We start from the raw sequence: 12,359 nt of genomic DNA on the forward strand, positions 1-12,359 counted from the left end.
TCAGGTCATGATCCTGGAGTCCCAGAATCGAGCCCCACACCCTGCTCAGCGGGGCGTCTGCTTCTCCCTCTGCCCTTTCTGCTGCTCGTGTTCGCTCTCTCTCAAATAAATAAAATCTTCCAATAAAAAAAAAAAAAGAATGAAGTTGTTTACAAATACCTTGCTGAGAAACGGCAAGGTACAGGACAGTACATTTAATATGCATTTTGAGATGGAAAAAAGGATACACATATCAGGGTCCCTGGTCACTGTAGTGAGGTGTATTGAGAGCACACACTGGGTTTAATCCTAGTTCTACCACTTGCCATCTGTAGGATGTCGGGCAGGTAACTCCTCTGAGCTGAGTCCTCACTGGTATCATAGGAATGATCATAATAGTACCAACCTCGTGGGGTTGTAATGAGGATGAAGTAGAAATAATTAAACGTTTAGAACAGTGCCTAGGCCTACAGCGAGTGGAAGGATATGCTACTGCGGCTCTGGTGGACCCTTTAGATTTTGTGTGGTATCTAAATATTAGCTATTAACATAACACAACTAATTGCTACAGGAGAGGAATGATTTCAGGGTAAGTAACCTGACTTTTCCCTCAAAGAATGTAAACTGTGTGTGTGGGTGTTAGCCATCCCTATCACTTCTCTACTCTGAGGGTGGCCTGGGCATATGTGGTGGGGCACGCACTGAGCTGGATCAGAGAGGTGTCCACAACCCACACCCCAAAGAACAGCCTTCAGTACTCTTGTTCCGCCCAGAATCTTCCTCTGCCCTGGTCAGGAAGGACAAAGAAGGGAGTAGACACATTTCCTGGGAAGACATTTGATCTCATTTATTCGTTCCACAAATATTTATCGAGGACCCACTCTGCCTCAGACTCAACAGAAAGCACGCAAACAAGATTCGGGCTTTACGATCTTCCGTTTTAGAGGGAAGAGACAGAGGAGGGCATGTAACAAGATGACTGCAGAGGAACAGTGTGCTGAACAAACTGGGTCATTGTGTCAGAGAGGGACATGGGGGAGGATAAGTTAGATAGGATGGCCCAGGGTCAGGGGGAGAGGTCTCTCCGAGGGATAGGCTTGAACTGGGATCAGAATATTGATAATTGGAGAGCTGTAGGAAGACAGTGTGAAGACATGAAGAGTGGACTGGGCGGAAGGAACCAGAATTGTAAACACAGAATACAGACAAGAAAGGTTAAGGTGGCTGGACTCTGATTAGCACGGGGAGAATTAACTGGACAAATCTTATTAGCCTTCTTGGATGCAGGAAGCACAAAGATCGCCAATGTGCACATGGCAAAAGGCTTTGCGGTCAAAGGCAATCATTGGTTTTGTGAATGGGTCAGAGCCGGTCAGTCTTTTCTCAGGCTAGTGTCCTAGTCACGTCACCTTTCTCATGCCCTCCTGCAGACAAACCACAGGATATCATGGCCTCACTCTTCAAACACAAATGTTCAAATTCCTTTTTTTTTTTTTGTAGATTTTATTTATTTACTTGAGAGAGATAGAGTGAGCAAGAGAGAGAGAAGGAGCAAGGGGAACGGCAGAGAGAGAGGGAGAAGCAGACTCCCCGCTGAGCAGGGAGCCTGACTCAGGGCTCGATCCCGGCACTCTGGGATTATGACCCGAGCTGACGGCAGACGCCCGCCCGACGGAGCCACCTAGGCGCCCCTCAAATTCTCTTTGAGTAGGGCCCACATGTGACCACAGTGCCATGAAACAGAAACCAGAGCTGAAACACAAAAGACATTTTGGAGGCGATAGACAGCGTTTGTGTCCTAACACTGGTCATTTGTTATCTGAGAGACCCAGAGCAGATCTTTCCACATTTCTGAAACTGTGTTTCCTGAAGATTCTGGAGAACACACGTGCATGATTCTGAGTGAAATTTCTTGATCTATTCTTCAGTTTCTCGCCGGGCAAACGACCGGATGTATTGCTGGTGTGCCAGTGAACTGTTTAGAGAATTCAATGCCATGGCGGACAGAAGGCCGCCTGCAAATGCTCTGTCAGCTGAAGTAACACTGAGACATACTGCTCAGGTGGGAGGATTTGCTCCACACAGCCTTTCCCACATACAAGGAGGGTGTTAGGCACTCTGCTTCATAGCAGCTGATGATGTGGGTGTGTGAGGGGCTGAGCCTTGCTGGGAGAGCTGATCGTGGATGGAGGGGTGACTGACTGAAAAAAATCCTACTGCATGACCTTCATGTTTTTATTAGCTCTCTTAAAAAAAAATTATTCATTTGAGACAGAGAGAGAGAGAGAGAGGAAGGCACAAGGAGGGAGAGAGGCAAAGGGGGAGGGAGAAGCAGGCTCCCTACTGAGCAGGGAGCCTGATATGGGGCTCGATCCCAGGACCCTGAGATCATGACCTGAGCCAAAGGCAGATGCTTGATCCACTGGGCCACCCAGGCGCCCTTTATCATAAGCTCTCTTGTCCTGGTTCACCAGACAGACTACACCTAGAGAGAGGATGGACGATTCAAACCCCAGGTCTACCCCTAGTTTCCCCATGTCTTATATCTGCTTCTGTCTGTGGGATTGATCCCAGAAACATGAACCGTGGCTCCAGATAGCTTTGGGAAGAAAAAAATCCAGTTAAAGGCTGATTTCCTATTGTCTGCAACAGCCCCAGCTGGGCAGGGGTTTTAAATCCATTGAGCAAATGAGGGTTGGTGCCCGCGAGAGAAAAACTGCCCCCTGGCCTGGAGACCAGTGTGGAGGAAATGGTGAGAAAGGGGAAGGTCAAAAATTAGGGAGACACAGATGAAGTGAGGGGTGGGGGAAAAAAGAGAGAGCAAAAATTCGTTCAGAAAGGCCACTTTATTGATGGAGATAAAACTGAAAGGAGCTCTCCACAGCCCTCCCTCACGCACTCAGTGGCTTCACTGGGCATCCGAGACTGGCGTGGGCAGGCCTGCCGCCAGCACGGGCTGGGCTGCTCGGCCAGCTCCGTGTTGCCTGCGCCACGTCAGGCGGCCACATACAAACACGTCACAGCTCATGAAGACTTGCAAATGCACCTCAGCATTCCCCAAATGATTCCGGACATTTTTTTTTTTAATATTGTACAAAATGTGTTAAGTAGGAAAGGTCAGCTGTGCTGTTGACACCGGCGGGACGTCCTTTTAGGATTACCGTCCCTGAAACATTACTTCTTATTGCAGTGAAACCTCTAGAAGGTAGAGCTGTACAAAAAGGAAAAAAAATCTAAACAATTTTAAGAAGAGCAGCAACTTACCACTGCTTCAGTTCATTTAAATTTTCTTTCTCAAAAATACATTCCTAAATATACAAACTATACAATCTTGTCATTTTAATGCTGGTTTTTGTGTTTTTTTGTTTGTTTTTGTTTTTTTAATAATAATAGAACCCAAACTAAAAAACAAAAAAACAAAACAACAGCTGTTCGCCTTCAAACCGACAAGAACGCTAGAGGACTTGTGACCAGTACCTTCATATAACACCACATAAATAACTTCAGCCACAGTCTATGCTCACGGCGTGGTCAGTGGAACAAAGGAAATACTTTTCTGGCGATTAGACATCGTCTGCAGAGAGGGTTGGGATATTCATCCGAGGCTGGGTGAAAAATGCCATCTTCTCCCTGCGAAAGAGGCCAGCCCTTCAGAGCAGGGTTTCCAACCTCCCTTTTGAGATATTACGGGCGGATCACCCTTTGTGGTGGGGGCTGCCCAGTGCATTGTGGGATGTTTAGCAGCATCCCTGGCCTCCGGCCGCTCGGTGCCAGTGGCAGTCCCCCCACCCCCACCCTTCCTTCCAGTTGGGACAACCAAAAAAGGTCCCCAGCTATTGCCAAACGTGCCCAGGGTGCCCCAGTCATCCGTGGTTGAGAACCACTAGTTTAGGGACATCAGCAGGACCAGCCTGAGTTTCAAAGGGCCCTTGGGTCACTTGCAGCGTTCATTTGTTTGTTTTAGATTCCCAATTGGTTAAAAATTAATAGGTGTCCAAACACAGTTATACAGATGACAGTATATTTTAAATGTTTCTATTCCAGAAAGGCATGTTTCTTTTTTTTTTGAGCACATATACAACCAGAAGTGCCTCATCTAGGAGGATATCATGAGTCTAAATGCAAGGGCCTCTGTGAATGGGAGGCCCCGGCCAAATGGCATTTGGGGCCCTCTTGAGATGTGCCTGGATCCAGGCAAGAAAGCACCTCCCTAAGACCCCAGCAGGCAGCAGGCAGCAGGCAGAGTCAGGGAGGCCCGGCAAGCACTCGTCACCCCCAGGCTTGTTTATCATTCAGCCAATCCTCCATGATTACCGGTGATGGAGATGCTCAGCGGAAAGGCCAGAGCAGGTGGCTCATTCATTCAAGAAGCGGATCTAACAAATTAGCTCGCGTTGTGCGGGGACTGATAAAGACAGCTGAGAGAAAGCACGGCGGTGCTCACAGACCGCCTGGGACGGGGCGGCAGAGGACGCACAGCTGCTACGGGGAGAGCCACTGCTCTGCTGGTGGAGGGAGTGCTGGCTGGGGTGAGACCCGGGTTGGGTGGGCTGCGTGTGAAAGCGAAAGGAGGGCTGGCCAGGTGCCCACCTGCTTACCTGAAGGACTGCACTTCCGGGGGCTCCTTACAGCTCTGGCCTCGAAGCCTGTGCACATCCTTGGCGGCTGCCCGCATCATCTTGTCTGTCTGGAGCTCACCCTTGTGCTCTGCTCGGTCCATCTGTAGGGCAAAGCAAACAGGGCTGTGAGGTGGCACGGAGTCCTCAGGGCCTCCAGAAAGGGGTCAGCCAATGACAACTTTCGGGCACAAATGAGGAGTCTACTGTAGTCAAAAGGTCTGAGGGTCACGGAATGGGCACGCTCACTCCTTCCTGTTCCATGGTAGGATGGACGGGTTTTTGGAGCCACGGAACTGAATATCTGGAGATGAGGGCTGCCTAGTGACATGTGTGCCACCTTTCTAATCCTCAGGGTCACCAGAAAGGCTTATTTTATAATTACTTCTATATTATAGATGAGGAAACGGAGGCTCAGGCAGGTTAAGAAATTTCTTTAATGTCAAACCACTAAGAAGCGCTGGAAACCCAATTGCAATCATTCAGTTATGTTCAAGGGCTTTTGGAACACTGCACCCCTTCCTCCTAATGCAAACCGATGTAAGCACTTTTGAGAAGAAACCACAAAAAGCCCTAAAATATCCCTGTACCATATACTTGAAAACATTGCATGAAGATGGAATTTTGGTCAATGAAACCATGATTTTTTAAAAAGGTTTATTTATTTATTAGAGAGAGAGAGAATCCCCACTTAGACTCCCCACTAAGCACGGAGCCAGATGCAGGACTCAATCCCAGGACCCCAAGATCATGACCTGAGCTGAAATCAAGAGTCAGCCGCCCCAGTGAAGCCATCATTTAAATGGTTCTGCAGTAGAAGGTCATTATCAGATAGTCAGGCATGTACTCTTCTTTTGCTATTTGAGAGGTCAGGCTTTCTCTCTCCCTCTTTCCTTTCCTTTCCTTTCCTTTCCTTTCCTTTCCTTTCCTTTCCTTTCCTTTCCTTTCCTTTCCTTTCTCTTTCTTTCTAAGAATTTATCTATTATAAGTATACAGGGTAAAAGTAATAAATTAGTAAGAAATCAACATTTCTGGAACTCTTGCATTACCGGAGTCCATTTGAAGCCCCCAGCTAGTCCAGGCCTCAGAAGCGCACCACCACCTCCCCCACTAAGGCATCATCACCGGCCCCAAGAGCTGCAGCTTCAGCTAACAGCTCTCCCAACAATGCAGGCAGGTGCCCTCTGCAAGGGGCACTGTTGGGCTGTGTGCAGAGAAAACTAGCAGAGGCCATTCCGGCCATGGGTGACAGTCCAGCAGGGGCAGATATATAAACGAGTTGAAGACGGCCTCTGTGTATTGACCCTTTTTGTTCCTTTTTCATGACACCGGGACCTGTCAGCTCACAACCCCACTGGTGCCAAAGTCAAATTTTTAAGGCATCCAATTGCTTTAAATACAGCTCAAACAAGCAGATTGTTTTTAGTCATTTAGAAACTGCCAGCTTTGCAGACCCCATGAAGGTGTCCGCACCATCTGCTAGCCATAGATAAGATAAACCCCAGGGCCATAAAGGACCCGAAGCTGCTGCTGCTTTGTGGCTTTCTGACCCAGACAGTCCTGTGCTGCTGAGGGACAGTGTCTAGATGCTAGCTGCTTCTAGACCCCCTGCCCTAGGTGGTGGCCCGGAGAGGTGCCTTCGGGGGTTCTCGTGCAGGAAGGGACTTCCTCCATGTGCAAACGTGTATCTTTGGACATACGTCCTCTGTGGGACGGCATGAGCAGACACTGGGGCAGGTCAGTGTTCGGGACGTACTCTATTCACGTGTGCGCCCCAGCGCAGATTAGGCGCCCAATGTTTGACGAATAAAAGTGTGAATAATAAGGCCTTGCACACATAAACATGGCAATGCAGCAAAAGCGCCTGGCAGCCAGGTCAAGAGTTGTTAATGTTTCCTGGGCAAAGGGATTCCTGGATCGTTCTGCTGTTGGGAATGAGGGGCCCTGGGAACACTCTTTAGTGGGTCACAGGCGGGTCGGCCCTGTTCGGGGCTCTGGCCTCCCTCCCCTGCAGCACTGGGCAGTCCCCCAGGGCAGACTGAGCCGCCTCCCTTGCCTCTTGCGTGGCTCTCACCCGCTTCTCCAGCATCCTCAGCAGCAGGCGGAAGCGCTCATCGTCACGCACCCACTGCGGCAGCTCCTTCTCCCCGTGGCTCTTGGCTTGTTCCAGCTGCTCCTTGAGCTCCTTCAGCACCGAGATCTCCTGAGTCAGCTGGCTGTGCCAGGTCCTGGTCGCCTGCAGGTCCAGCTCGAGGTCCAGTGACGTGCGGATCAGGCGCTCGGCGCGCAGGGATTTCACTGATGAAGGCTGCGGGGGGAGGGAGAGCTTTGTCTGGTTATTAGAGGGCTGGGTCCTGTGAGCCCCAACAACCTGCCCCCCAAACCCTCCCTTTGTTCCTCTGCAGGCTTCCACTCCTTCAAACATGGGGCTCGCCCTCCCCAGAGCCTGCCTTGATTTCTCCCAGGTCCGTGGCCTATGTTTATTGAGCATTTTTACGTCCCAGCTGAGATTCCAGCCCAGGCAGTTGGCTCCAGACTACTCGCTCACTCCCCCACTGCCTGGTTCCCCTGCTCTCAGTGCCCTCAACAGTCATCCTTGGTTAATGGGTTCCTGTCATGATCGTGCTCTGAAGTTGTTTCCTCAGCGCAGGTCTGCGCCCCCTTCAGAGCAGGTATCATGTCTTCCTGACTTTATGTTCCCATAAGGGACATCCGTTGTTTCTGCTTCTCCCGCACCCGCTCCCCTGGTCTGACAGTAACAGCGAAGCCAGTGATCATCTTCCCTTGGGGACGATCCACTCCTCCCCCACGCTCAGCCACATGGTGGCTCACGGGGGACTTCAGGGACAGGAATGTGACCCGAACCCGGACAGTCAGAACCTCAGTGACCGCTTCAGGGGTGAGTATGTTGGCTAAGCCCAGCCAATAACCTTCAGTTCTGGCACTTTTGCTGAGCTCCTTGGAAGAAAGTCTTTACACAGAGGTTACGAAGCCAGCAAGAGATAAACCTGGAACTGATCATGGCCATCTTTCCCACCATCTGGGGTGACCCTTTTTAAGAATTAAGCTATCTGGGGGAGCAGTACCAGGAGAGGGGGACTGAGGCTTGATGACATTGTCTCAACAAAGGCTCAATTCATGCCTGAAGGTAGTCCAACATTCTGGGGTTTTCCATTAAATGAGCCAGTAAATTCCCTCTTGCATTTTCAAGCTATATTTGAGTTCTTCAGTTATCTGTATGTAAAAGAGCCTGAGTAATGCGACCATTTACTCTGCTTCTCGATCAAAAAACAGTAATGATTATAACTAAATGACTAAGCAAGACAGAATTCTAAGTTGGCCCCGAGATTCCCACCTCCAACATACATGCCCGTAGAATGCCCTCCTCTTCAGTGTTGGAAGGGTGGCCTATGAATATCATGGGATAGCACTCCCATGATTAAGTAACTCATCGTTGACTTTGAGTTAATCAAAGGGGAGATGTTCCTGGGGGGGCCTGACCCAATCCAGTGAGCCCCAAAAAGGTGAACTAGGCCCTTCTTGGAAACAGATCTCCTGCTGGCCTTGAAGACACAACGTGTATTGTGGAGAGAGCCACATGGGAAGGGCCTAAGAATGACCTCTGGGTGCTGTGAGCAGCCCCTGGCCTGCAGCTAGCAAGAAAACACAAGACAAGGGATTCTGCCAATGTCCCGAGGGAGCCTGGAAGGGACTCTCTCCCTACGCAAGCTTCCACAGGAGGATGCAGTCAGCCAGCACCTAGATGTGAGCCTGGTGAGAGCCCGAGAGGATCCAGCTAACCTGTGCCTGAACGCCTGACCTGTGGACACTACGAGATACCGAATTGGTACTATTTTAAGCTAAGTGGGCTGTGATTTGTTATGCAGCGACAGAAAACACACAAGGGCTGATAGACGGATTTGAGAAACGGTACATAAAAGATTACTGGGAGAGCTGCCCTCGGTTAAGGCTGGCAAGCACCCTTGTGGGCTGTGGAGCAGCTCAGTGCACCAGTTCTGTAATGCCCTTCCAGGGAGAGCCCCGTCTAGTCTGTGCTCGTAAATGAGCAGGGCCAGGACATCCAGCTGAGGGATCTCTGTGACTCCAGTTCTCAGACTAACAAATGGAGGTGCTTTGTTCAGACTGATGCCCAGTCCTGGAAACTTGCCTGGACAGGCTGAAGCAGAGACAAAGCTCAGGCACGGAGTGGAAGAAGGACGGAGTGCTCAAGCACCCCGGCCCAGCCTCCGGACTCCCCTGTGTCTCAAGTCACAGTCAGGGCCTGACGGAAATGTATGCTCAGATCCATCTATCAAGGGCTCTCTCAGGAAGTCCTCCCCGTGGCTGAGAAGAAGAGGGGAGGAAGGGCCAATTGTGGGAGCCCGTCTTGACAGCAATGCAGCAGTGCAAGGGGGGTAAGCAGGTGCTTCCAGAGGCTTTTCTCCGGAAGTAGATCACGGAACACCTGCTCCAGAATCCTGCAGGGAGCTTATTAACATGCAGTTTCCAGGATCCCACCCCTGCGGCCTGAATGAGACTGTCTGGGAGCACGGCCTGGGAAATGTGCGTTGTCAATAACCTCCCCAGCCGACAGGGGTGGAGGAGGGGGACCCCAGGCCGGCAGTTGGCCATCTCTCACTGGAGGCCATGTCCACAGTCCCCTGCAGCCAACCACGTACACCCTCTTCTGTGTGGCTTCCTTTCTCTTGCACTCTCTAGTTCTGGAGACTTGGGGATGGTGGTGACAGACAAAGGACCTACTCCTGCTTCTGCTGTCAGCAGCAGGTCTGCCGGAGGTGCGGAGGAGCCCTCCCCTGCTTGGGGCTGTGGGCACTCTCGCCCTGCGCGTTCTTTTTGTTTTGCTCTCTTTACTTATCTTTCTGACGTTCCATCTCCTGCTTCTTCTGGTTCTGCCAACTGCTCAGAACTGCGGTAAAGTCTGTCTGTGCCGACGGCCCGGAGTGGGAAGGGCCCGCCTGCATCTCCGGCAGCTCTGTCCCCTCACAGGAGTCCACCCTCTGCCTGCCACCGCGCCGCCCCGATCTCTGAGCCAAGTCTCCAGAAGGCAAGGGGAGGTTTCTCTCAAAGGCAGCTTGTGGCCTCTTCCCGGTGCTTTTGCAGCCAGACTGAGAGAAGTCCCTCTGCACCTCCCCGCTACTCGTGGCGGCTTGGAGGTATCTGGCTTCTCCGCCAGCAGGGAGGGCTGTCAGAACCTTTGCTCCCTCAGCTGGATGACACGCTGAGCAGAGTCGCGCGAGAGGCAGGCTTCCAGCAGCGACGGGGACACCCTGAGCTGGTTAGTTCTTAGTGACTTTGATTTCTACCCTGGAAGACAAGGCCAATACGTACACTCCGGATCTAACCTAGTCGTCGTCATAATAATGTTACATTTACTAACCTTGGCACCTTCCCCCGTGCCGACACAGCCCCTACAGTTCTAAGCACCATCATGCTTGCAAAGCAACTTCCTTCACAGCGGTGGCAGAGAAGAGACGGTCAGACACCGGGGCCTGTGCCTGGGGGGACGATGGGGACGCAGGCGTACGAACAGCTCTGAGGTGACTGTCTTACCCGCTTCATCCGGACGCTGCGCCGCTCCAGGGAGTTTCGAACAAAAGGTGGCTTCTTGGACAGCGTGGAGCTGTCGCTGTCACTTCGGTTCAGCTGCAGGAGGAAAGTCCCGGGAGGTTAATGAGAACTAGAGCACATCTGGAAGGTATGCGGCGGCCAGAAGGGTGGCATGGTTCCCATGCGGTTGGCAGCACCGTGGGGTTGACGCCACACAGTGTGACTCCAGGATCTAATGGCCCCGGACCTAGCACACCGAGGCCTGTTTTCCCGGACTCTTCCCTGTCACCCGTACAGCCCGCCGTTACGGCTCAGACAGAGCCACGGGCAAGGTACACGTGTACGAAATGTCCAAGCTAAGATGGGCAGACAGGCTGGGTGAGCGCTCCCCTCCTCGGAATCCCTTCCATCACTCAGTTATCTGTACTCTCCCCAGAGGGCCAATACCATGCTTCTGTACCAAACGCGCCCCCGACCGAGGAGGACCGGGGAGGGAGGCTGCGGTGACAGCACAACCCAGGCAGCAGGACTGGGGCTTCTTCCTCGAGTCACAACTGCGAGCCCGTGCAAACGCTATGGGCTGAGGCAGCGGAGCCCGTTTGCTCTGGCAGCTGCCTGCTCACTTCTCCGCTCTCTCCGGCGAAGCTGTTTGCACCGTTACTTTTGTGGTTATTGGTGATTATCAGTAACAATGCTATTAATAGTCCTGCGATGTCGATGGACACGGCAACCCCAGGGATGCAACTGACGAAAGCTACTGCAGGAGGCAGAGTCTGGGTCAGAACCAGAGACAATGACAGCCATGATCCTAACGATGCGTACCGTGTGCTTTATGGGCAGTTGCATTTAACCCTCCGACAGCCCTAATGAAGGGAACGGACGCCCAGGGAGATTAAGAAGCTTTACAAACCACAAGGCTGGTGGGCATCAGAACAAGAGTTCAAGGTCTGGTTAGTTTGACTGTAAGGCCAAGTCCTCTCCTGGCCCCCAGGAGGCACGGAGGGCTCAGAAATGGAACTACGCACAGATGGAGGGGTGGACCATCTTGACTGGGGTGGGTCTGTACAAACGCACTGGCTGGGTATCATACCAGGACGGGGCTTTGTCCCACACTACTCCGCTCCAAAGGTGACACCTGCAGACTGTGTCATCCCAACTAGACACACTCATCAGGACAATTGATCCTTAGGTTGTAGTTGTTCAGGGGTCAATGATGATGTTAGAGAAGAGTGATGAAAACCACATTAGATCCTTAAACTTATCTCTTCCTAATGTCAAGATGTTTTGCTGCATTTAATCTCAGCCACGGTAGAGAGTATTGTTGCTCTGTTATATTTCCATGTAAGAACCAGGGAAACCAGGAACGAACAGGTGAAATAGTTGACAGTCACAGGCAGCTAGTTAAGGAATGAGAATTTTGGAAGGACTGTATTCATCAGGTCAGGGTGAGCCAACCAACGCATGTGACAGCACCGCTGGGAACCATGTCGGTGTCGAATACACAGGGGCTGTGGCGAGCTGGAGGGAGTGTAATTGCATACATTGTCCCTATGCTCGTGGACTTCGAGTGCAGCGGGGGGCCCAATCCAGGGAAACCAACCAAATGACACAGGCAGTTCTGAAGGTCAAAAAAAGGAGACAGCCAGCAGAGGACACCTGGTACGCACAAGTGTGGCGTCAGGCCGGCAGCCTAGGGGAGGGCAAAGGAAGTCCTCCAGGCCGTGGCCCCGAGTCATACAAAGGCTGTGGGCTCTGCAGTCAGACTCCTGGCTTTGCACCTAATAAGCTGCGTGACCTAGAGCAAAGTGCTCTGACTTTCTGAGTCTCAGTTTCCGCATCTGTGAAATGGGGTAAACACAATTTGTCTTGCAGGGCTGTTTCTGAGATTTGATGACACGGAAAACATGCACTATTTTGTGGAGAAAAGTTGCTGATTAGCACCCCAAAGTCCATCCCGTGGGTGGGGAAATCCCCAGCTTAGGATTCACAGTGGGAGACAAAGCCCACCTTCCATTAAGGACGCTGGAAGTGCCAGAGTCTACCTTTCCCGGCCTCGCTTGCAGCTACAGGCAGGCACAGGACGAGCCTCTGCCCCTGGGGGCCACTGCCCCAGGCTTTGAATCACAACCTGGTTAGCTGATCCAGTGCTCTGTTCCTGCCTTTCACTTTCGATGAGCCCACTTGCACGGTTCCATG

At 51.6% G+C, this 12,359-nt stretch overlaps 1 protein-coding gene across 8 annotated transcripts in view; it reads right to left on the bottom strand.

Moving 5' to 3' along the window:
* Positions 1–2,806: 2,806 nt before the first annotated feature.
* The window catches only part of WWC1 (WW and C2 domain containing 1), a 151,975-nt gene continuing 142,422 nt past the window's right edge, over positions 2,807–12,359 (bottom strand). For 4 of the 8 annotated variants that reach the window (XM_087867817.1, XM_045792062.2, XM_045792068.2 and 1 more), the window contains 4 exons: positions 10,167–10,259; positions 6,652–6,921; positions 4,578–4,699; positions 2,807–3,609 (listed from right to left, as the gene is read on the bottom strand). In XM_087867817.1, coding sequence (XP_087723943.1) covers positions 3,543–3,609; positions 4,578–4,699; positions 6,652–6,921; positions 10,167–10,259 — 552 coding nt within the window. In that variant the 3' untranslated portion in view covers positions 2,807–3,542. The remainder of the gene's footprint in view (positions 3,610–4,577; positions 4,700–6,651; positions 6,922–10,166; positions 10,260–12,359) is intronic. The other 4 variants (XM_045792064.2, XM_045792066.2, XM_045792065.2 and 1 more) reach the window with 4 other exon arrangements.

Source organism: Ursus americanus, chromosome 15 (assembly GCF_024610735.1).
Source record: "Ursus americanus isolate L20-20 chromosome 15, mUrsAme1.1.p, whole genome shotgun sequence".
NCBI lineage: Eukaryota > Metazoa > Chordata > Mammalia > Carnivora > Ursidae > Ursus > Ursus americanus.